This window comes from Crocodylus siamensis, chromosome 11 (genome assembly GCF_052110815.1).
Source record: "Crocodylus siamensis isolate JL-2025a chromosome 11, ASM5211081v1, whole genome shotgun sequence".
Taxonomy (NCBI): Eukaryota; Metazoa; Chordata; order Crocodylia; family Crocodylidae; genus Crocodylus; species Crocodylus siamensis.
Window position 1 is genome coordinate 52,515,292 of NC_143405.1, and position 23,098 is coordinate 52,538,389.

The 23,098-nt window shown below is 44.9% G+C and overlaps 1 protein-coding gene across 6 annotated transcripts in view; it reads left to right on the plus strand.

Moving 5' to 3' along the window:
* Positions 1-6,525, plus strand: part of SRGAP3 (SLIT-ROBO Rho GTPase activating protein 3) — a 210,931-nt gene extending 204,406 nt beyond the window's left edge. For all 6 annotated transcript variants that reach the window (XM_090023057.1, XM_090023059.1, XM_090023058.1 and 3 more), the window contains exon 22: positions 2,137-6,525. In XM_090023057.1, coding sequence (XP_089879183.1) covers positions 2,137-2,553 — 417 coding nt within the window. In that variant the 3' untranslated portion in view covers positions 2,554-6,525. The remainder of the gene's footprint in view (positions 1-2,136) is intronic.
* The last annotated feature ends 16,573 nt before the right edge of the window (positions 6,526-23,098 follow it).

Here is a 23,098-nt window from a genome sequence, read left to right on the forward strand (position 1 = left end):
GGTAAGGCGGAGGTAAAATGGTACCACTCGTTGGAGTGAGGAATTAAAAATTTACCCTTACTTACTATAGATGCAAATGGCAGCACAAGGTGAGTGATAATGGAAAGCTGTGTCAGGTTTTCTTAGGAAGTTGTCTGACAAGCAGCCTCTAACAGACTTTTGCCAGGCGCTCAGCAAGAAGACGCTGTTTTGCCGTCCTCTGCAAGATGGTGGTTGGTTGCCATGATGTTTTGCTTACCTGCTTGCTCTTGATCTAGAGCTTTTCACACCTTAAACCTTTTCGGTATGTGCCATTGACTGATGTCAGTGTGTTTGTCCCTGATTGTTTCTATGATATGTGTGCAGCAAGTATTCAGAGTTTCATTTTATTTCTAAAATATCTGAACTATTTTTCCTTTTCCGTCGTGCATTTGTTGTAAATATCATTCTTCTAGTCTGCTGTTCTTAGGAAGATGGAGACTCTTTGTATTCCAAGCAGGTGGCACAGTGTTTTGATTTTTAATTTGCAAACCAGTCAGCCACATGAAATGAATGCATCGTGTGCACCAGTGAGAGCATCTTGTTTAGCACTTCACACATTGCCGCCATGAAAGCTGGCACTGGTGCATTGTTAGCATGAGAATATTGTTCACTTAGTTACTAGTCCCAGCAAACCAAAATGCCCATCTAACCATGTATTTATAAGCTATTATACAGAGCCACTTATTCCTGTTAGTAAGAAATCTGAGCATGTCTGGCTGTATCTTACAGAAGGTGGCCCAGTTGGAGCCACTAAGGCCAAATAACTAATTCTTAGACTTGGAGGTCTTCCATTTAGTGAAACACCAGGGATGTGATAGCAAGTTAGAATTGTGCCAGTTTCCCCAGCGCCTCGATCCACCTTCCAGTAATATTTTTCCACAGACTGTGATGCCACTTGGAGCAGATCTAAGACTTGGGGATTTTTGCTGAAAACAGAGGCTTTTACCAGAATGTGGACAGACTTGTGATAAAATGTTAACACGTTAGAGTCAGATTCTCCTTGGCATGAGTACATGGCAGAATCTGAACCTAAAGTTTAAGCTTGCAGAACCCACACTAAAATAGTTAATATTATAGGTTTTTAAGCTCTTCTTCTTCATGATGAAAATGTGTGTGTTTGTGCGTGCCTGCCAGCTTCCCTTCAGCGGTGGGAATTTGTTTTGCCTCTCCTATGCTCACACAGCCTGGAATTAAAGACCACAATGAAGTCTGTAATCTGGTCTCAACTGCTGAAGCAATCAAAATGCACATCTGATGGACAAGTATCAGAAATAACTCTTGGCGACCAAGCCCATACTCACAGCAGAGTTGTGTTAATTCTCATGATTTCCCCTCTCATGACTAACTGACCATAGAGCACATTTCCCAAGTGTCAAACTGAGGGGAAGACGGGGTGGGAACATGGAGTATCTGGCAGTAGTATGGGGTACTGTCTGGCAGTAGTACGGGATACTATAGGAGGGTGTGAGTTCAAGTGCTGCATTTAAAACTTAACCTGCCAAAATAGAAAGCATTCTTGCAATGTCATTTTCTTTTTCACCATTTTATGCCTCGTGTCTACTTCCTGTACAGTACGTGGATTGTACCGGGGAAGCCTCTGCTTCTCAGGCAGTCCCTCACGCTGGTTCTCCTGGGCTAGTATGTGCTTGGATTATCTGGGGGTACGTCTTCACTGTCTTTATAGTGTTCTTTTGGCTGTCACTGAAAACGAAACCCTTCCCATGTCCGCAACAGCTCTCAATAACGCTGTTTGAAGGGGATCCCTGGAGCGTCCCTGCTGCCTCCGTTCTGTGCTTGGAGCATGTGGAGAGGGAAGCAGTGAGGTAGGCTTAGCCTACACTAGTAGTGTCACAGAGGCAATGTAGGCATGCCCCGAGTTGCAAAACCAGCTTCTTGCACAGGGGGACACATCCTGAGAGATGAGCAGCCACCATCCCTTCAGGTGAGTGGGAGTCGCAAAGGCTCAGGATTTCTCAGCATTATTTGAGATCACGGGCCATGGCAAGACAGAGATTAAAGCTATGGGGACGACGAGAATAGTTCACTGCAGGGTACAGCCCAATCCGCACTGAAATGCAGGGATATTGATGTCCATTTTGTTTGTCGCATTCACAGGACATTGAGAAAACCATGAGCACTGCACTGAATGAGCTGCGTGAGCTGGAGAGACAAAACACTGTGAAGCAGGCCCCGGATGTCGTCCTCGACACCCTGGAGCCGATGAAGAATCCTCCAATGGGCTCTGTCAATTCGGAGCCTGCCAGTCCGCTTCACACCATCATGATCCGAGACCCCGACGCTGCCATGAGACGCAGCAGTAGCTCCACCACCGAAATGATGACTACGTTCAAGCCCGCCCTCTCAGCCCGGCTTGCAGGCGCTCAGCTGAGGCCTCCGCCCATGAGACCTGTCAGGCCAGTGGTTCAACACCGATCAAGCAGCAGTAGCAGTTCAGGAATGGGCAGTCCCGCGGTGACACCGACGGAGAAGATTTTCCCCAATAGCTCCTCGGATAAATCAGGTACCATGTAGCTCCACACTAAGGGGATGCTGGTTATGGGGAGAAAGTCATCATCTGGATTTTCAAAGGGGGAACTGCAACTCTCCAACTGGTCCCATTTGTTGAAATGGAAAGAGAGAAGAAAAATTATGGTCTGAGGAGAACTGTTCAGAAGAGAAACCTGTGTGTGTACCGAGACCTGATGATGTCATGATATATACACGTCCATGCAGAAACATTTACAAAGATTGCAGTGAACCTGGCCGGCAGGATAAGATGGCTGTGCTGCCTATTGTCACTGGAGAGTACGTGGTCCTATGTAGAAGCCTATACAAAGTGTAAAAAATTCAGTAACTCTTTCTTTTTTTAGTAGCGTTACCTCAGAAACTTGCTCTGAAACTTCTCTAGCGGTGTTCGGTTGGTTTTATTTTTTTGAGGCTCTTTGTGTGTGTGCGTCTGTGGGCGTGTGTGTGTGTGCGCGCGCGTGTGCGTGGAGGTATATAGCAACCGTGCATCAAGCAATACGAGATCAAGCCTGGAATTTATATTCTGCAGCTGTTGATATAAAACAAAATGGAAGACATGTTGGTTTTGTTCAACTGTTGGCCTACAAACAAGAGCTTGGAATATAGCGGATGATAGTTTTCATCGGGCTGGGTGGAATTTGTTTCAAATTCACTCCTAAGATGCCTTCCTTTGAACGGTGTGGCTATTGGGCAGTCAACAAGGCATACATTATGTGGAGATGAACAAGTAACAGATTGTATTCCTTCACTTTTGTATGTAGGGGAAGACAGAGTATAAATACCTACGCCGTGATATAGCACAGTGTTGCGTGTACAAATGGAAAACCACAAAACTTGGATTGTCATGAAGACTCAGAGTGGACAAGGACTAATAAGAAACCTGTGGTAGAACATAAATAAGGGTTAACTTATATGGTTTTGAAATACTTCATTTCCCTTTCCCCCCACATTTTTTAAAACTAATATCTTGAAAAATTGGGACTAAACAGGCAAGGAGGCATTGATAAGATAACATTCCTTTATTTATAGTTGCACAGCAGTACATGAGGGTCTTGATTCAGATTGTGTCTTCTTGCATGAAAAGCATGAGCCATATTTGACCATATCAGTCGCGTAACCGATCTGATGGGGCGCTATTTTTGCACTTTCTGTACTGTACTATAGAATACAGCAGTTTGAGTTCACGCAAAAGAAATTACCTTTTGTTTTTCCTCTGAGCATTTAACCTAGGAAAAAAAATATGCAGAAAGAACTGGGAATTGCATGATACTTTGTCTGATAGTTAAATACTTCTCTAATCACTGAATACAAGACACTCTGGGTTTTTTTTCCCCTTTATGATTTTTGTTTTGCTTCTTGACCAGGTTTTCTTAGAGTTGACCTGCGGTTTAATTTGGGTTACTTCCACACGGTCATATGTGATCTGAACGGGAAACAGATCTTGACACGTCTCACTCCATCTCCACCCAGACGCAGTGCCAATGGTTCCCGACTGTTCCTTCCTTTTTCGTCCCCTTGATATCCCTGACTTCTGCTGCAATGGCTGTTTTTCAGCAGAAGAAGTCAGCACGCCCCAGGGGGAGCTGGGATTAACATTCAGCTTCTTTCAGTATTACATGACTTTTTTTTTTTTTTTTAACTTGGCCTTTCTGTCTGACACCTCTGAACCACCACAGAAAGCAGAATTCTTCCATTTCCAAGAGAAAAATCCAATGTTTCTATCACAGAAGGTCAAGATGGAAAAAACTAACAGGTTGATATAGAAAATGGTTGCACTTCTCATCTGGGAATCCCATCCATATCTCATCCATGTGCATATGACACTCTGGGAAGCCCTATGTTTGTGTGCAGTAAAAGTTTACATTTACTTAACTGGATACAGATGGATCTTAACCTAAACCCAGTGGAACCGATTAGCTGTTCTTTCTTTTTCTGTGTCCAATGCACAAGCATGTTTCACTTCCACATAGCCTCTTCTCTTAACTGTCTCTTGCCTGTTCTAGTCTATTATATATTGCTGTACTTGCTTAAATGCTGGAAAGTAACTGTTAAAATGTAAACTGTACAAAAATAGGCTACTATTAGATGAAAGCCAATGCCACTCACCAAATCTTTGCACTTAGTAGATAGCTCAATGTAAAAAATAATAAAATAAAAACCACAAACCTAACCTTTCGGTGTACAGTGTGGGGAAAAAGTACTGTATGTAGTGATTCTATTATTGTTCCTCAATATAATATTATAAGAGGAAAATGGTGTTTACGTACTCGTCTATTAACATTGTTGATATTTGTACTTACCACAATTAGTTCATATGGACGTTTATTTTTCTTCATGCTTTTTTCCTCCCCCCTTTCCTAAACTTAGGCCAACCCTGAGGTCAATGCCTTTGTCATTTTGGGCAGCAGATGTTCAAACAGTCTGTCAGTCTGTTCTAGTAATGAACCAGCAAATGTGCTTTTAGGGAGAGGGAAAAATCCCATTTGGCGTGATTATTGTGTATTCATTGCCAGTAATTGTTTCCACTTAGTTCCTGGAGAACACTCACTTTGCCAATCTTCTTTTTTCTTTTTTCAAATACTTCCAACAATCGCTTGATAGCAAAACAATGTTTGTTTTCCCCCCACCCTTACTTTTAAAGATCTGGTACAAACTCCAGTGTTTTTTCTATTAAATTATTGCCTTTAGTTTTGCTCTTTTTTTCATACTATTGATTTTTTTTTTTTTAATCTTTAAGTGCCTTTTGAGCACCAGAACAAATGCTTGGAGTTAATGTACTTGGAGCTGTACACATCATGATTTCTTTTGTACAGTTATGTTCTGCTGTGGGTGGGTGTATTGCTTTTTAAGTCCTTTTTTTTGTAAGAAAACAAACAAAAATGAGACATTTTGTTAAAGAAAAACTACCCTTTTTTAATAAGGCATTCAAATTGCAGTTTGGGGTGACTACTGTACATTTTTTTAAATGTATTTTTCTGTAGTTTAACTCAGCACAAAATTAAAACACTTTTGTGTTGTAGAAACATCATAACTGAATTCTGCTCATATACTTTATGATGATAATCATTTATACCTCTCTGTATGCTTTAAGACTGCAGCCCTCAGGGCATTCACAGTGCTGTTGACTCGCATGGTGAAATTTTACGGTCTACGAAATTGGCTGAAGAAAAAAGCTGGTAATGCCCATCCGGAAGGGTCATCTTCACGTAAAAACCTTTCCAAGCAAGGAAATTTCATTCCTCCTTTTTACCATCTGGAGAGATCAACAGAGGGCCCAAGTCTGTGATGGAGAAGTTGATTTCTGCTGTGCAGAGCAAATTCAGAAGTTGCGAATCAGCTCCCTCACACATGCTTAGTCTCTGCCTCTCCCAGAAAATAAAATCTTCTCTGTTTCTTGAAGCTACTTTTGCAAACCCCCCCAAAGTAGGTGGTTGCCAGTGTAGCTGTTCCTTTGGCTCATCTCCCCAGTGGCTCAGTGATGTTGGTCTTTCTGTTGACGAGGCGATGCATTTATCGGTGCTGACTTTAAAGCAATTGCACCCACCCTGATATTTTTTCTGTACAGACCCTCCTAAGCAACCAGTGTAAATGTGTCAGTCCCTTTAATGATAACGACAGTGCACTTTTCTTCCTTAGAATGAAGTATACCCGATAGATTCTTTTTGTAAATCCTGGACTGTATTATTTAACTAGCAGTGTTGCGGTTTTCACAGTATGGCAGTAGACCTTCTGATTCTGATCTGCTTCTGAGTGGCTGTTTTTTGTTCATGCTGGAAAACCTTAGGAACCTGCTGGTTGGCTCCCCTGTATAATGATTGTAGTCCCTCCTATGGATATTGTCTCTGTAATGTATGATAAAATGCCATTCAGTTAGAGTGTCTGATTGGATCCTCTGTCATGTATGCTGATGATGCCATGTAGATCAAGCCACTGGTTGGATGTGGACTCATCCTGTTGAATAAAACAGCTTAACTTTTCTCAGAAATATTAGTCATGATTTCAACACATGCAAAGCATAAACACTGGTGTTGGGGAAATGACCATATGTCTCTTTTCTGTCTGCCTTTCTACTAATTTATTTATTACTTCCTTTTCGTTTATTACTAATATTACAGTAGTGTCCAGAGACCACAAGGAGGACTGGATCCTGTTGTTATAAACACTGAACTGCACAAGCACAAGAGTACAATTGGAGTTTATCCAGCAAAATCTTGGGTGAATGCCTTACGTTGAACTTCAGAGCTAAGTACAGACAGTCAAAAAGCCCGAGGCTGAATCAATTTGATCTTTGCAGGTTAATCTCAGGTGCGTAGCTCGAACTGATAAGCAAGTGAACAGAAATGCAGCCACCTGCCTGCAGTGGCTCAGGCCAGAAGCCAGGGGGTGCTAGACCACGGCTTCCTGCTCGGCTGGAGCAGACAGCTTGGGCCAAGGCCAGCCCTCCGACCCCGTGAGGGAGGAGTTGCAGAGAAGGTCCAAAGCACCCCAGGATGCTGGGGGGACTGTGAGTTAACTTGTATCTGGAGGGGATCTGAGACAGAAGTTCAATAAACCAATTTAAACTAAATCCATTGAACCTGATACTATATCTATCCAGGTTTATCTTAAACCATTTTCAGCAATTTTGAAAGCAGTTTACATACACCGAACTTCTGTTGCGTTACAGATGAGAACTGGTTTCCAGTCAATTCTACCAGTTTATGTTGAATTTCTGTCCCTTGCTTAGCGGGATGAAAATGATCCAAATGGCCAAGATGGAGGTCAGGGCACTATGCTCGTCAAAGACAACTCTTCTCCTGAAGAGTTTACAGCCCCGTTTCCAATCCCGTTGTTACAATTTTGCAGCTGCGAATCTGATGCACAGAGAGAATGCGCCTTTCCCAAGGGGGTCGTAGAAGAGATGTGCAATGTTGAGCCTAGCGTTCTCAGCCACTGCCCTGAGCACAAAACCATCCTTCCTCCTACAGTTAACTTTACAGTTTGAATGGATTCTGAGGGGGGCAAACACTGTGGGAACCTGTTCATTGCTCTGCTGGTCAGTCAATATTGATATGTCACTAGATTTAAAGTCCAGTACTGCAATTGTGCAAAGTACAATTTCACTTCTTGTGACTCTCGGTGTAGAGGAGACGCGTTTGATTAAAGGTGACGCCCATCGAGGAAGGTTCCATTATATTTTTGGCATGGATGGTGATGTGCAACTGGGCCTTTTAAGAATGTGACAGAGCACATCCTGATGGGCCATAGATGCATTTCATTTACATTTGGTTCATTGTAATAACATTGCTGAGCATTCCTTCTGCATCCCACCAGAGCATGAAATAAAGTGTGAATTAGATGCAATAAGAATTGTATTTGAGACAAACAACTATGCAGCCTTCATGTAGCCCTAAGGAAATACACTTATTTGAATTGTAATTTTTTAATGCATGTTTTCTGTTATTATGCATGATGTACATGTTGCCCTCTGATATATAGGCTGCATGCGAGGGAGTAGTTTTTTGTATCCTATCCTTAGGGGAAGCTGGTGAGATAATACATTTTTAATTCCTCTTGATGGAAGAGTTACTCTCCAGATGGCTTAACATGGGCAAACTTCTATCAGTTCTGTAGCTGGACTGAGAAGTTTGTGGTCGATAAATGATGGCTGCAGGGGAGAGAATGACTGCAAGTGCTATTATTAGGTGGTATTAGAAGCCTTTCTGAGAAGTGCTCATTTCTATTTCTTTAACATATTGTTTCAGTAGCTCTAAGACTTTTATCTCTCGCTACCTGTGAATTCTGTGTTTGTGGCAGAGGAACCTCAGTGCTTCTTTCAGGCCTTTTTCTGTTTGAGCAAAGTCCTGAAGATTTCATCTAGATCTTAATTAGGGCTAGCTCCTATTAAAACCAAAAAGTCCCATTGACTTTTTCTGATTTTTGCCTTATTAAGGACCCAGTAAACTGTGCAGAGAGTGCTCGAACCTTTTAACAGACCAGGAACCTTCACTATAGACTTGACCGAAATCAGTAGAAGTCAGCCACAAAGACTGACGCACGCACATGAGAAAAATGTTGCCCTTTGTGATTTCCTGTTGTTGTGTGACTGTTCACAGCCGTTCTGCCAGGCTCAGTCCTAATATATTTTTGGGTTGGCAGGCACTAGATTTCCTACCGCTGCATTCCCCACCCTTCTGAAACACTTCACTCCATAAACCCATTTAAGCAGTTTAGCGCATTAACATTAGCTTGTGTATGAGTATTAGATTAGTATTTCTCATGAAATGCAAAGAACTGCTTTGGCAGTGGAGCATTTAAAGAGCAGACTGGCTTTTCTTTATAAAGCTGATTACATATATAATAGTTATCACTGTAGGAGCAGGCATGGTGATACGGCTCTGCCTGCTTGCCCCAGGCCTGTGATACGGCTCTGCCTGCTTGCCTCCAGTTCTTCCAGATCTACTGTATTTACCCTGAATATAAGATGACCCTGAAATTTAAGATGACCCCCCTACTAATTGGATTTTACTCATGGAAAATGTATACATTTGTTCTAATTTTCTATGGATAGATCTAATTGTCTTAATTCACCCGCCCGTCCCCACTGCAAGTGGTAGGTTGACGGGGGTGGGCAATGGGGGACTACATGGTTAGGGCAGGCAATGAGGAGGGAGAGTGGGGGAGGCATGCAGCTTGCCCCGACGACTGTTTCCACCCCCCACGAAGCCCCCTTGTGCCTGCTCCCCACAGCCTCAGGCTTCCACCTCCCTGTCCCCTGCCTTATCCACTCTGCACACTTTGGCCCCTGCAGTCTTGAGTCCCCTTCCCCCCTTCCTCCTTTCCTGCCCCGGCCTGCCCCTCCACCTCGCTTTGCTCTGTCCCCTTGCAACCTGGGGCACTGAGCATGGCACCTGCCCCGCTCCGTAGCAGCAGTGCCCGCTGCTCTGTGCTCCAGGTACTAGGCTGCAGTGGAGATGGAGTCTGCCAGCGCCCGAGCAGAGGTGAGGGAGGGAAGGAGCCGGGGCTGCAGGGGAGGAGTGGTGGGGGTACAGAGGTGGCAGGGCTGGGAGGCGCAGGCACTGCTGCCTGCCTGGTGCTGCCACATACTCAATTGTAAGATGAGGGGCTTTCCCTCAGTGTTAAGTACGGGAAAAACCCTTGTCTAGATATGGTAAGTTCTGGTCTGCCCCAAACCAACAGTGTGCAGGCAGAGATGGTTACCACTCACTCTTTCCTGGGCCGATGGGGGACAGGATGCTCCAGCAATTGGCTGCAGGCTCTCTAACCCCACCAGACCTGCCCACCCCCTCCTGTTTAGGTAGCTGTATATTCAAACAGTCGGTACTGCAGAAGCTGCTACTGTGCATTGCACCTGGAGCCCAAGGAGTGAGGTAGAGAAATGGCCTAGGACAGCCCTGCCACAAGATCTTCCCCAGCGGCCTTACGATACCTTACAGCTGGGGTTCACGCAGCTTCGCATCAAACAGCTGCCCCTTCTAACGTACTGTTGGCCTGAGCGTCTGTCTTTCCACACCCGCACCTCCCTTTCTCCTGCCCAGAAGGTCACTGCTGTCACACTATTTCTGCTGCCTTTTGGGCAAGGCTATGGCCAGCCATGCATGGACGTGCCAGGTGGAGCAAGACCACGAGGGAGCCGTCGTCGTTTCTGAGATCCTCCGCAGGATCCACCACCTTCGAGGGATGTGCAGATGGACTAGATGAGGTAAGAGGGGATGCAGAGTTGGCCTGCTTAGTGAAGGCTAAGCTACCACCGTAGCTTAGTAAGTGCCACCAGGTAGCTACACGCAGGCTCCGACAGCACCTCTCAGCACCCTGCGCTCCACGTATTACTGACTGTATCTTCCTTCCTGCCCTGTGATTAACCCCGGTCCATGCTGATTCCCACCTTATTCCACCTACTGCGGCACTGTGAGAGCAGCATCTTCTGCACCGATTTCTGCCTCTTCCCCCATTTTCACAAACATCAGACCTGCTTCTTGTCTTCCAGTAACTGCATTTTATGATCACATTTTCAGTCTGGCCTCCTGTTGGTATTTTCCTTTCCGGCACAAAGTCTCCTTATGTTGTGTTTGCATCCTAGCTCTGTGGCTGGCAGAGGGGTGTGGGACCGTGCTAAGGCATGGAGCCATCACAGAGCTTGCTGCCTCGCTGAACACATGATTTGAGGAAATTTAAATTGTTTGTGCACAAACTATAATAATAATCATTATTTTTTTTAAATTCCTTGCTTCTTGAAGCCAGTTTCCGTTTGCAGTTTTTAATCTTACACCTCCTTCCCTGGCAGTTTGTTGTCATAACTGGCCTGCTAATGCTCCACTTCCTGAATGGCTGAACAGCAGAAATGTCTTCTGTACCTTGTGATAAATGTCACTGGGAATAGAGTAGGTCTTTAGTGAGGACCTGGGTTTACACCTTCCAGACTAACATGGCCTGTACTTCCCCGTGTCACCACACAAGTGCTCCCTGGACTAGCTGATCCATCTCAAAAGGGCCTGCAAGCTCCAGGGCAATGTTAGCCCCCAGTGAGACAGAGGAGTGTTGTCTCAGGTGCTTTCTGATGGTCCCACCAGGCACTTGGTCTCTCGGGGTCATTGGCTTTTTAATATTCACGGTCTGGCCCTGCTGGAAAAATCTCTCTCTCTCCTGGACCCCAAGAAGACAGCACGTGTCTGCAACGTGAGAGATGTCATACAACAGCGAACACCAAAATGAGCTTAAAACAAAGATGATTTGGGGTCCCCTGTTGTGCCAAGAGGACAAGAAAGAGAGATTTTTGTTTTCGAAAAGAAAGAGAAAGCAGCTTAAGGAACTGTGCAAAGTGAAGATACCAAATAAAAGCCCATTCAGCTCCCTCTAAAAGCTGCAGATTGTAATCAGGTGCTGAAGCCTTGGGGATTGGCTAGTTACTTGCTTTTAAAGGATTAACTTGAGCCATCGAAGTGGATATTAAAGCCATAATGAGCACAGAAGGATATCTGACATTGCCCGCTGCACTAAGTTCTCCGCTTTTTTCTGGTGTTCGTTTCTGTCGTCGGCGTGTAAACTGTCTCTCATTGCCTGTATGGGCTGTGATAAGGGGCCAAGCCCCACGTATGCTAACTGGATTTGCAATTCCATTGTTTGGCTCCCTTAAGCATTTGCAGCTTGCTGGGTTTTTTTTATCAAAATCAGCTTTGGACAAGTCGCCAGAAAGGGCCCCAGATGTACTGGAGGTGCAGCTTCAAGTTGGGATGTCTTTCCTTTCATGCGTCTTTCTGTTCTGCTCATCGTAAGCTTCCCTTGTGCTTGCGCAGGCAAAACCGTCATCTGCTCTTAGGCAGCGTATGAAAGGATTAGGCCCCATGTGTACAACCTTTGCTTCCTTTTTGTGCCTGGAGTTCATGCATTGAGGCCCTGGAAGTCAGAGAGTTGGGTACCTCTGTGCTTGCAGAAAGGGGACCCGAAGGAAGAGAACGGCCAGGACGGAAGGACCCAAGCTGAATGGCGTGAGCAGTGTCCCTTGTTTCAGGGGCCACTTACCTGAGCGTGCACAGGGCTGGATAACGGGTACAACGGTATTATGGGGCCATCTTGTTTTCCTTTATTAAGAGGTGCCTCAGCATTTGGGACCAGCAGCACAGCGCTCTGTGGAGTCTCTCGGACCCCGCAGAGGCCACCACGCTTGGCTTTGAGCACAGCGTCCTAGGCTCCAGGGTCACCAGCAACACGCATCAGGGCATTTACTAGGACTGCTCTGGCAAAGGCCTCAGCCTCCCAGCTTTGCACAGGTGCTTTGTAAGCGCTTATGCAGCTGCCCTATATGTTTAGAGCAGTTTTAGAGGCAGCTAAAATGGGAAGCCCTGTTTTATACTCTAACCTACAGGGTAGCTTGCAGCCTTAGCTTAGCCTGTAGCTTACAGGCCCGTTCCTAAATAAGGTTAACTACTTCTGACCTGTTTTTACATGCACCTTTTTTATCCACTAGAGTTATTGCCAAGGAACCTAATGCAATTAACCATTGGTTCCAAGATGAAGGCCCACCTGGAATCCATATTATGTTTTCTTCCTGGATTGCTAAACCTGCTCTGAATGATCCAGGCTTCAGAAGTACACCCATGATATTTAGTAAATGAATTCAGCCACAAAGAATTTTTCTGGGGTCAAATGTCTGCACTCTCAGCAAATGATGATTGATTTCTAGTTGAATGTCCCTGACATCCAGGAATTCTAGGTGACGCCAATCCAGGTTGGCCATTTATCCCCCCAGTCTGCTGACAGATCTTGCACTGCCTTGGTTGGGAGGAATATTAGACCAGTAACTCAAAGCCAAGCATGCTTCATTACCTTGGTTAGGCCAAGTGATGTGACCTTTCATCTCAGCAATTTGCAGCTTAAGGAGCTGTTAGAGTAGCTCAAAGCAGAATAAATTTTGCTCAGTGTGCATGCATGCACGCGCGCGCACACACACACACACACTATATTTTTTAATGGAAGTGCACATGAAAACAATCACTTCAAAGATGCCTAGTTCTGTCTCATTGCAAACAAGGCTTCTATCTAAAATGACCCACCCTCTGCGTTGCTGTGATTAGAAAAGGCTATACATGTAAGATACTCATGTTTAAGTTCTGACCATGGGCAAACTAAGCAAGTGCAAGGAATTGCCACGGAGATGTTCCAGACTTCCTCTGCTATCATGGATCCACAGAGTGTATTTTTGATCCGACTGTGTGTGGAGTCTAAGCACTGGCATTTTCTGAATGGTTCTTTGAGTCTAATGAGGGTGCCTTGGGTCTAAAAAGGTTGAGAACCACTGGCTTACAGCTAGCTTCCTTGCTCTTGCTGACTACCGCCTTTAATTTATCACAGCTCCTTGGACACCGACTAGAACAATACCTGGAAGAAGATGACTTTGCTGATGGCATAAGCGTAAGTCGGGATGCCAAAAAAGTGCAAATGAAAATGACCAAAGGTGAAACTTCAGAGTTTGATCATATGCTAGCCTCTGTACTAGCAAGAACGAAGTGAAGCCTAGGGAATCCAGCAAGAGCTATGTAAAAAGGGACAATGTTTTTGTCCTACAGTCGGAGAAGGAAACGAATTATTCATGGTTTGCTTTGAGGGCGCTTCCTGGCCCCAGACTTCTTTGCTGTTTGTGAAACGAGCTGTGTCGTCATTTTAGGGTGAATGCTGATTCTGCTGGACGAGTCAGGCTGGATGTAGGCATCCCCACACTGCTGCGATCAAAGGGGGTGGGGGACTTTTGTTTCATCCTCCATCTTTCTACCTTCTTCCCTTTCCCACTCTAGAGGCCAATGACACAAAGTAGCTTTTTAGAAAAAAATGCAGGGAAAAAGGGAAAAAACCCCCAAACAAACTGGGAGAGTTTCTCAGCTTGGTTTGGTTCATCTTCAGCTTTGTGTAATGGGGTAATCAGGGTAGCCCCGCGGAGACGATAAAGCTTCTCTGACTGAATTTCTCCTTAAAGCCAGTCAAGACCAGAAAACTTGGCTAGAAAAGTTTGGAGACACCCGAGGAAAGGTATAAAGGAGACTTGAAGACTGATGTTGAGAGAATTCCAGGCCACGTGCCAAATTCATCCGAAGGTATCTGTCTTTCTGTCTATGTGATCCATCATGGTGGTACCTGGAGAATTTAGATCAATAGAGTTTATCCCTGGAATGAGTTTAGCCCCTTGGCTCACAGAGCAGAGCTAATGCAAACCTTTTGGGACCTTTCTGGTGCCAGCTTGAACAAACTAAAAATGCTGGAGGATGCAGTCGAGTCCTCCTGTGTTATGTATTTTGGCCTTTTCCTTGACATGCTCGATATCTGGATCTTTATCTTGGAGAGCAGTAAAATCCATCCTGATGCAGCTTAAAACATATTGGCCTTTGCAGTGGTAAAACCCCAAGTGGATGGGTCTCACTCCTTTTGCAGAGCAGCCTCAAGGTAAACCCTTTTGACACCATTTATACAACCTGTGTCTTTCAAACATATGCATATACTTATGTATATATGTTAACCTTCGTCTGCTCACATGTGGGGCACTTTCTCTTGTCCCATGCACAGCGGCCCACTACACATGGAAGCTGCATTGATATCCATGGGCATTTGGTTTAATAAGGACTGGAATTTATTAGAGGAACTGGTGAGTAGGTGAAGGGCATTAACCCTTGAAGAAGCTACAAAATTTTGAAGTCAGCAATTGAGCCGTATCTATTCAAAGCCAATCCTATGTTCACTTGTGGATTTGTAGGCGTAAGCCACCGCTCCCATTGCCCGCTCTGAGTTTTAAATTTTCAACATTTGTTCTTTTAAAAACATTTTAGCCCATGTTCTTACATAGTTTATCTTATGTTGTTTAAATTACACGGTAGCCTCAAAGGATCACCTGTTACTTCACAATGGTCATATCGATGTCCCTATAGAGCCCTGTTTCAATCTGGACTGGATTTATATGTGTGTAGCACAGTGGGGTTGCTTTATTTTAGTTTTATTCATATTGGTTATTGGTAGCAAGCCAGCCAATGGGGAACATTAGACCTGGGCTTCATTCCCTCATGCCTTTGTGAGCTCTGCTTGGATAGGTTTTCGGTTGCTCCTTTATCTCATCTGATTGTGGCAGCAAATCTAACCTATAGTTATTAAAGCACTGACTGAGGTATCCAACTCTGAAAGAGAATTAGATCAGTGTGTGGCGAATGGAGACAATCTATCTTTCGCCTGGTAGATTGCCTGGCATATAATTCATTGTCTTCACTTAAGTATATCACCAAAGAGAGACAAGTTTAAATGATGAATAGAAATTAATATTTAATTTCATCCCATCATGGTATATTCTTAATTCAGCCCTTGTTATAATTCTTCTTGATTGATTTCCACTTTGCCGCTTCTCTTTCTCAGGTTGGCTTATATGTTAACTAACTTTAACTATGTTAACTAACCTCGGACTGGCCGAGGTCATTGCAAGTCCCCTGGCACAACTTTACGAGCACTCGTGGTGCTCTGGTGAGGTACCGGAGGACTGGAAGAGGGCCAGCGTGGTTCCCATCGTCAAAAAAGGCAGGAGGGAGGACCCGGGAAACAATAGGCTGGTTAGTCTTACCTCGATCCTAGGCAAGCTGTTTGAGAAAATTATGCTGGCACACATCCAGGAGGGGCCAGCAGGGGACTGCATGCTTAGGGGCAACCAACACGGGTTCATCAGTGGCAGGTCCTGTCAGACCAACCTGGTGGCCTTTTACGATCAGATCACCAGATCATTAGACGCAGGGGTAGCAGTGGACATCGTCTTCCTGGACTTCCGGAAGGCTTTTGACACTGTGTCTCACCCCGTTCTCATTAAGAAACTGGGGGGCTGTGGTGTAGACACCCACACAGTCAAATGGGTCGCCAATGGAGGGCTGCACCCAGAAGGTGGTAGTGGATGGGTCCTTCTCAACCTGGAAGGACGTGGGCAGTGGGGTCCCCCAGGGCTCGGTCCTCGGGCCCTCACTGTTCAACATCTTCATCAGTGATTTGGATGAGGGGGTAAAAAGCACCCTGTTCAAATTTGCTGATGACACTAAGATGTGGGGGGACGTGGGTACATTGGAAGGATGCAACAGGCTACAATCAGACCTCGACAGGTTACAAGGGTGGGCGGACGAGAATAGGATGGGCTTTAACACAGACAAGTGCAAGGTGCTGCACCTGGGGAGGAACAACCAGCACCATACCTACAGGTTAGGGAACTCCCCTCTTATCAGCACGGAGGCAGAAAAGGATCTTGGAGTCATCAATGATGCCAAGATGAACACAGGCCGGCAGTGTGGGGAGGCAGTCAGGAAGGCCAACCGCACCTTGTCCTGCATCCACAGATGCATCTCGAGCAGGTCCAAGGAGGTGATCCTCCCCCTCTATGCGGCACTGGTCAGGCCGCAGCTGGAGTATTGCGTCCGGATCTGGGCGCCACACTTCAAGAGGGATGTGGACAGCATGGAGGGGGTCCAGAGGAGGCCACTCGCATGATCAGAGGGCAGCAGGGCAGGTTCTGTGAGGAGAGGCTACAGGACCTGAACCTGTTCAGTCTCCACAAGAGAAGGCTGAGGGGGGGATCTTGTGGCCGTTTACAAACTAGTCAGAGGGGACCAGCAGGCATTGGGGGAGTCACTGTTCCCCCAAGCACCGCCAGGAGTGACCAGGAATAACGGTCACAAGCTGGCAGAGGGCAGGTTTAGGTTAGATATCAGGAAGCGCTACTTCACGGTCAGGGCGGTTAGGGTCTGGAACCAGCTTCCAAGAGAAGTGGTGCAGGCTCCTACCTTGGGGGTGTTTAAGAGGAGGTTAGATGAACACCTTGCTGGGGTCATTTGACCCCAGTACTCTTTCCTGCCATGGCAGGGGGTCGGACTAGATGATCTGCTCAGGTCCCTTCCGACCCTACAAACTATGAAACTATAACTGCCCTCACCATACAACTTTGAGGCCCTGTTTATACGGTTAGCTCAAACCCCCCCACCAAAGCCCTCCTATTGTTCATTAAAAGAACATTTATATAACTAATGGAAAAACAATGAATGAAATTATCAGGAGAATTAAATTCCTTCTTTTCCTTGGGTTTTTTTTTTTGCCTTTTTGTCAGTCTTCTAATCTGATTTTCATGCCTCAAAACTGTTTCATCTTAACCATGATTTGGGAGTTTAATGGATGGACTATCAAGCTCTCCACTGATGATGATTAAGGAAGAATCTCAGTTTTACTTTACCTTTTGCTTATAAGCAATACCTAATTCCTCTGGCCATCAGCTTTGAGACACACCACTAAATAAGGCCTCCTTAAAAATAACTCTTTAGTCCTACCACAAACACAGAAGTACTTCATGGTGGGACCTGCCTGTGTTCTGCGTCAGTCGGTATCTTGCAGCATGACTGACAATGACAATAGCTAGGGCAAGTACATCTTCTGTTCACTACATTTCAAATATATTCACAAATGTAGCACAAGGATTATTTGTGTTTCTTAAATCTGCTCCTTACTTTGCAGAGTGAGGGCCATCATTTATAGAATAAACTGATCAGCGAAATCGAGGGACTTGTTGACTTGCACAGCCGTCTGTGGGAAAGTGAGGTGCTGCCATCTCCTGGGTCTTTGCTATAAATACAGGTGGATTTCTACAGATTAGGGCTAAACAAACACCCCTTCAGAAATCCTGTGAAATATAAATTTCAATTTTTACCGCGGGCAATTTATACAATCTTTGCAAACTCCTATGCCTGATGAAGTGTGCCTGTGCCCAAAAGCTTGCAAATAAAGACTTTTTTGGGGTGCAAATATCTAGTTGGTCTAATAAAAGATATCACCTCTGAGTTTTGATTCCTTTTGCCTCCAGGCCAATACAGCTACAACTGTATACCTGGTCAACCAGAGAGCACTCAGGCATCCTCTGCCGTTGCAAACTGATTCTTGTTTGTTCTGTAGTGGCAAGTATTCCTAAAAGTGAATAGCATTGTACACTACAGCGATCGTAGGACTTGGGAGCTAGCAGCCCTAAACTGGAGAGAGGGGCGGCTGGTGGGCTGGAAGGAAATTTCTAGGTTGAGATGAGTCCAGCAGTACTGAGTTACCTAATTGTCTAATTCTGTATTTCAAAGAATACAGTAAGATGAAAGTTTGCATTCATCGTGGGTTGCTGTCAGTGATTGAGATTGGGGATGCTTGTTGTGAAGCCAACTTCCCAGCGTTTCTACAGTGATTGCTTGCTAATATACATACCCATGCAACATTCAGGTGCATACTGCCTCTGTTCACATGGATCTGGACACAGCATTGGGTCTTAATATTGTATTTTACTGTAAAAGAACTTAAAAACGAAGTGCTACAGGGCTGAACACACCCCAGGGTCTTCCAACACTTTGGGTTTTTTTTCCTTTTAGCATTATGAGTCAAATCTCCCTTTCTGAGAATTGGGTGTTTCTAGTTGTATAGAAAAGGGTTAAATATCTAAACAAACAGCTTCAGAAACACCAGCATGCACTGGAGTCCTTGACTTGAGGACAGATCGCTGAGAGCAGTTTATTCAGGGAGCGTATTATCTTTCTCCGTGGTTTTTCCATGTGTTGGCTCTGCCGTGCTCAATCCTGCTTCCCTAGGCCCAATGTTTGATTGCCTGCTCGTGCTCCTCCATCACCCAGTTCAATGGCAGCCTAAGAGCTCGTGTTTGGAGAAGTTCGGTACAGAGCCGCAAGAGTGACTCAAATACACAACAAACTCCTGCTGGGCCCGAAACAAACTTCTGACAGCCTCAAATCAGTGATAAAATGAAAGTATATGAAGGGATTTGAGAGAGAGAGAGAGAGAGAGATTTGGGGGAATATGTAAGTCAAGGAGGGCTAAGGGAGATTGCTGCTTTCCCTGATGTTCATGGGTGTATTTGTGTCTTGGCTGAGGACATCCCCGGCTAATCTGGAGGTTCCTGGTCTGCGAGAGAGCGCTGAGACAGAAACCTGCTTGGCTGTCAAGGCACAGCATAGACCGGACGCCTGCAAAGCGCTGGCAGCTTTATACTGCCCTGGGTTATAGCAATGCAATGGCACACTCTGAAGTTTTGTCAATCCTGATCTTACTTTCTCAGAGTGACCTGAATAAACAGACTTCTCTAACTAAACTGGGGATGGGTAGCTTGACTGCAAATGAATCAAATCCCATATCCCATCGGAGCAGGTGCAGGCCGACAGAGATGCTCTCCTATTTCAAGTGTTGAGGCTCCAGGCTTTCGATCCAGGGGGACTTGAATTCCACTGGCAGCGCCTGGGTTCCCCCGGCGTGCTGGGAGGGAACAAGGATGAAGTCCTGGATAACCATGGATTTGCTACACTATTTTCATATCCTTCTTTCTGCAGCCCCTCTGGGGCCCAAAAGAAGGTCCTCGTAGTCATGGTTACCCCACGTCCCCGTTTCCTTAACGAAGAGAGGCAACATCTGCTGCAGAAGGTAAGACAGTATGAGCCTGAAGAATGCCCATGGGAGATCAAATATTGGGTTCATCAGTTTAATGATTAAAACAATTTGTTCTGTCGGCAGGCCAGCTAAGATAAGGCTGGCTAACCCTTCTATACTTATTGATGTTATATGTTGGAGCAGCTTCCATAACCCTCGGTCATGGCTGATGTGGGGGGCATTGTGCTGAGGCCTGTACACGCATAACACACACACAACACACGAAGATGACACCTTCCTCAGGGAGCGTCTGTCCCCAGATGTCTCCAGTACTAATGGGGAAGAGAGGATTTTAGCCAGTAGACTGGTTGCTTTGTTTTTTAGTTTTCCACCCCTTGAAGTAGCAAGGCCGTTTGCAGTAGATAAGGCACAGAGCAATTCATGACACTTGTCTCTGAAATATCCAAACTGGGGCAGCAAAGTTGGTTAGGTTAGTAATGTTCAGAGAGTAAAGGTGCTGAGCTTTCATTTTCTAAATCTATAATAATCAAATCCTGTAGTTATAATCCCATGCCTAGGATCTTTCTACAATACTCAACTACTGGGTTTCCCTTGTAGACCCCTACAGCTGATGGAAGAGGAGGTAGCACATACAAGAGCATGTTCACTTTGAGAGAAGGTAACTTTGAGGCAGGGCCCAAAACAGCTCTCCTTCCACCACAAACTTTATGAGAGGTTTTTGCTATGTCCTTCTCATGTCTTGCTGGTGAGATGGAGGCTGTGTTGCCTTCTCCATCCATAGGGTGGTTGAGTCGCTTTATGATGGAGAGAGTGAGATTACAACCGTCTTTTCTTGGACAAAGGAAGGTGCAACACCAGTACTGCCAGACCCAAATGTTCATTGGTGCACCCGGGTGCATGTGCACCCCCTGAGACTGGCCATGCACCCCTGGTGAAACCGGAAGTGCCAGTGGAAGTGCATTTCCGTTTTCACCGTTTTCGCCTCTAGTGGACCCCCCTCCCCCCGTCGGCGATCTGGTGCCCCCCAGACTTGGGAGGCACCAGTCGCACGTGCACATGCTCCAGACCCAGGTCTGCAAGGATTCAGAAATTGTCTTAAAAATCATGAGAACTTAAAAAGTGATACATTCCTAGTCTTTTTGTTTTTATATTGCTTTCTGGTTCCTGAGTCTCCACTTTTGGGCCATGGTTTTCAGCACTGCTTTATGACTATGTCTCAGTGTTTCTCGTATAGTTCCTTGAATTCAGGTGATGAAACTTAAAACATCTACCAGCTGTTAAGACTCATAATACAGTCAGAGAGCTGGCCATGTCAGGGTATATGTTCTTATCCCCCACCCCGGGGCATTCACACCGCAGCCGCTTGTCATGACGGGGGTGGATCGGAGCCAGCTGCTATCACCAGCAGCCCCAGGGTTGTGTAACCTCACCGCCACACGTGGTTCCAGGCTTTTTTCTCTGCCTGCTCTGGTGGCAACATGTGAAGCATGGAAGCATGTGAAGCATGAAGGAGAAAAATTAGGGTTTCAATGAGCCACCGCCCCAGAGTTTAAAACTGAGATTTTTTCTGTCCAAAGCAAAACCAAACTAAACCAAACCAAACCAAACCCAACCCCTTTCTGATGGGATTTATTAAAATATTTTCTCTTGCGCTGTATTCTTTCCTCACCATTTTGTACTTAAACACTTACGGTCCTGGCCCTAGAAGACTGTTTTACAGAAAGCCAAATGAGATGTTCTTCACTTAAATTCTCTGAGTGAGAAAAGTGTAGACAAGGCCACTGACTTTTGACTCTGATGCTCCCAGCTTTCTGCATATAGCTTTAATAGCGCTTTCATTTATAAACTCATCTTGTTTGAGTTCAGACTAAAACACATTCAAATGTTACCCCCTTCAGAGGCCTGCTCGTAAACAATTTACTTTCCTATATATAATCTACTTACCTACCTGCCTAATTACCTGTGGAGTATATATATTTTTTGTTTGCTGCTCTTCTTTTTTTCAGGCTTGACCAGAAAGCAAACATATTAAGCCAAGTTAGGTTTCAAACAGGGAGTGTTATATGTTCCTGGGGTGCAAAACAGTTCCCATTTGAAATCACAATTTGTCATCGGTGGATTCAGACGGTATACAAGCGGAAGGGGAATCACAGGTTTAAAGTGTAGGATTGATTTATTATTCTCCACACTTGTGCCTAATGCTTCTTGTTGTGCTGTCAGCCAAATTAACAGCATAGATGGGGGGGGAGGGGGGGGGGGTCTGGCTGTCCAGAGACTCAGATCATCTAAAGGGGTAAATGACAGGGTGAGGCATTCTCTTTTTTCGTTTAAAATCCTATAGCAATTTATCACTTTTTTTTTTAATTGCTAAATGCTCCACTGTGACTCCTATGGTTTACTGATGTACTGCTGAAATCTGGTAAGGGTTCAGCTGTGCCATTCAGCAGCATACAAGAGGTGTGACAGGTGTGAATGGTGAGATTCATTTAAATATGAAAGCCTGGGCTGGGTTTTTTTTGGTGTTTTTTTTTTTTTTTTGCATGCAGTGACTCAGCAGCTGGCCTGGGCACTGTTCAATTCTTTTGTAGTACAATTGGATTGTTAATGAAGCAGCATTTTTCATTGTGGCTGCTTTATTTCTGCCCAGAAATTAAGGCAGCGTCAATGAGAAAGGCAGGATCTTATGAATGTTTGTGGGATGGAAAAAGTAATTGTTTTACATGCTTTCCCCACTCGTAATTATTCTATTCATTAAGAAGGACAAAACTGAGCCAGAAGGCACAGACTTTACAGCCTTTGACAAGTCTATAATTGCTTCAGAAATTCATTTGGCCCCTTGCAGTTAGGTACAGCAAATATTTCTGAGATGTACAATGGTTTTTTATATATATGTGTGTGTGTGTGTGTGTGTGTGTGGCCTGTGTGGATGCTTATGTGGATGTAAGAAAATAAAGGAGCTAAAGCAAACTTTTCTTTCTCTTTCTCTCCTTCCTCCCTCTGATCATCCACCAGAACACATTCATTTATTTTCATTGTTTAATCTGATATCCTGCCTCTCTCTTGCCAGCAGATGGCAACAAGTGCATGGGAGTGTATTGCATCTGGTGTTTAAAGCAAAGTTATCTCACCCAGTGGAACTTTATGAAGATCATTTGAGGTGAAGCTTTCTATGGAGACCCTATATTTTGGCTCAGCAAGTTCTGTAGACTCACCCAGTGAAGGTCTAGAGGGCTTTTCCCTTTAATTTTGAATGGATATTCTACATTTTTCCTAGTTTTCTGTTTATTGAGTCTAGTTACTCTTAAGCTCTCTACTGGTGGTGGTTAGTACTGAACGTTTCCGAGGCAGGTGCTAAAATAGGTGCTAATACTTGACAACTTGGAGCAATCTGCCGGCCGAGGAAGTCCATAACTTTACAGGTCTCCATATAACCATGCGCAGAACCATGAAGGCTTAAATTCCTTATCTGTGTAATACACCTGTGCATGCTTTCTTTAATAATAAATATGAGATTTCTCAGGCAATAAACCTCAAGCCTTTTCTGTCTGATAGTACGGAGTGGATGCATCTTGTTTCTCACAGAGACATAAGGACATTGTCTTAGAATAGCATCTGCTGTGAAAGAGCTTTA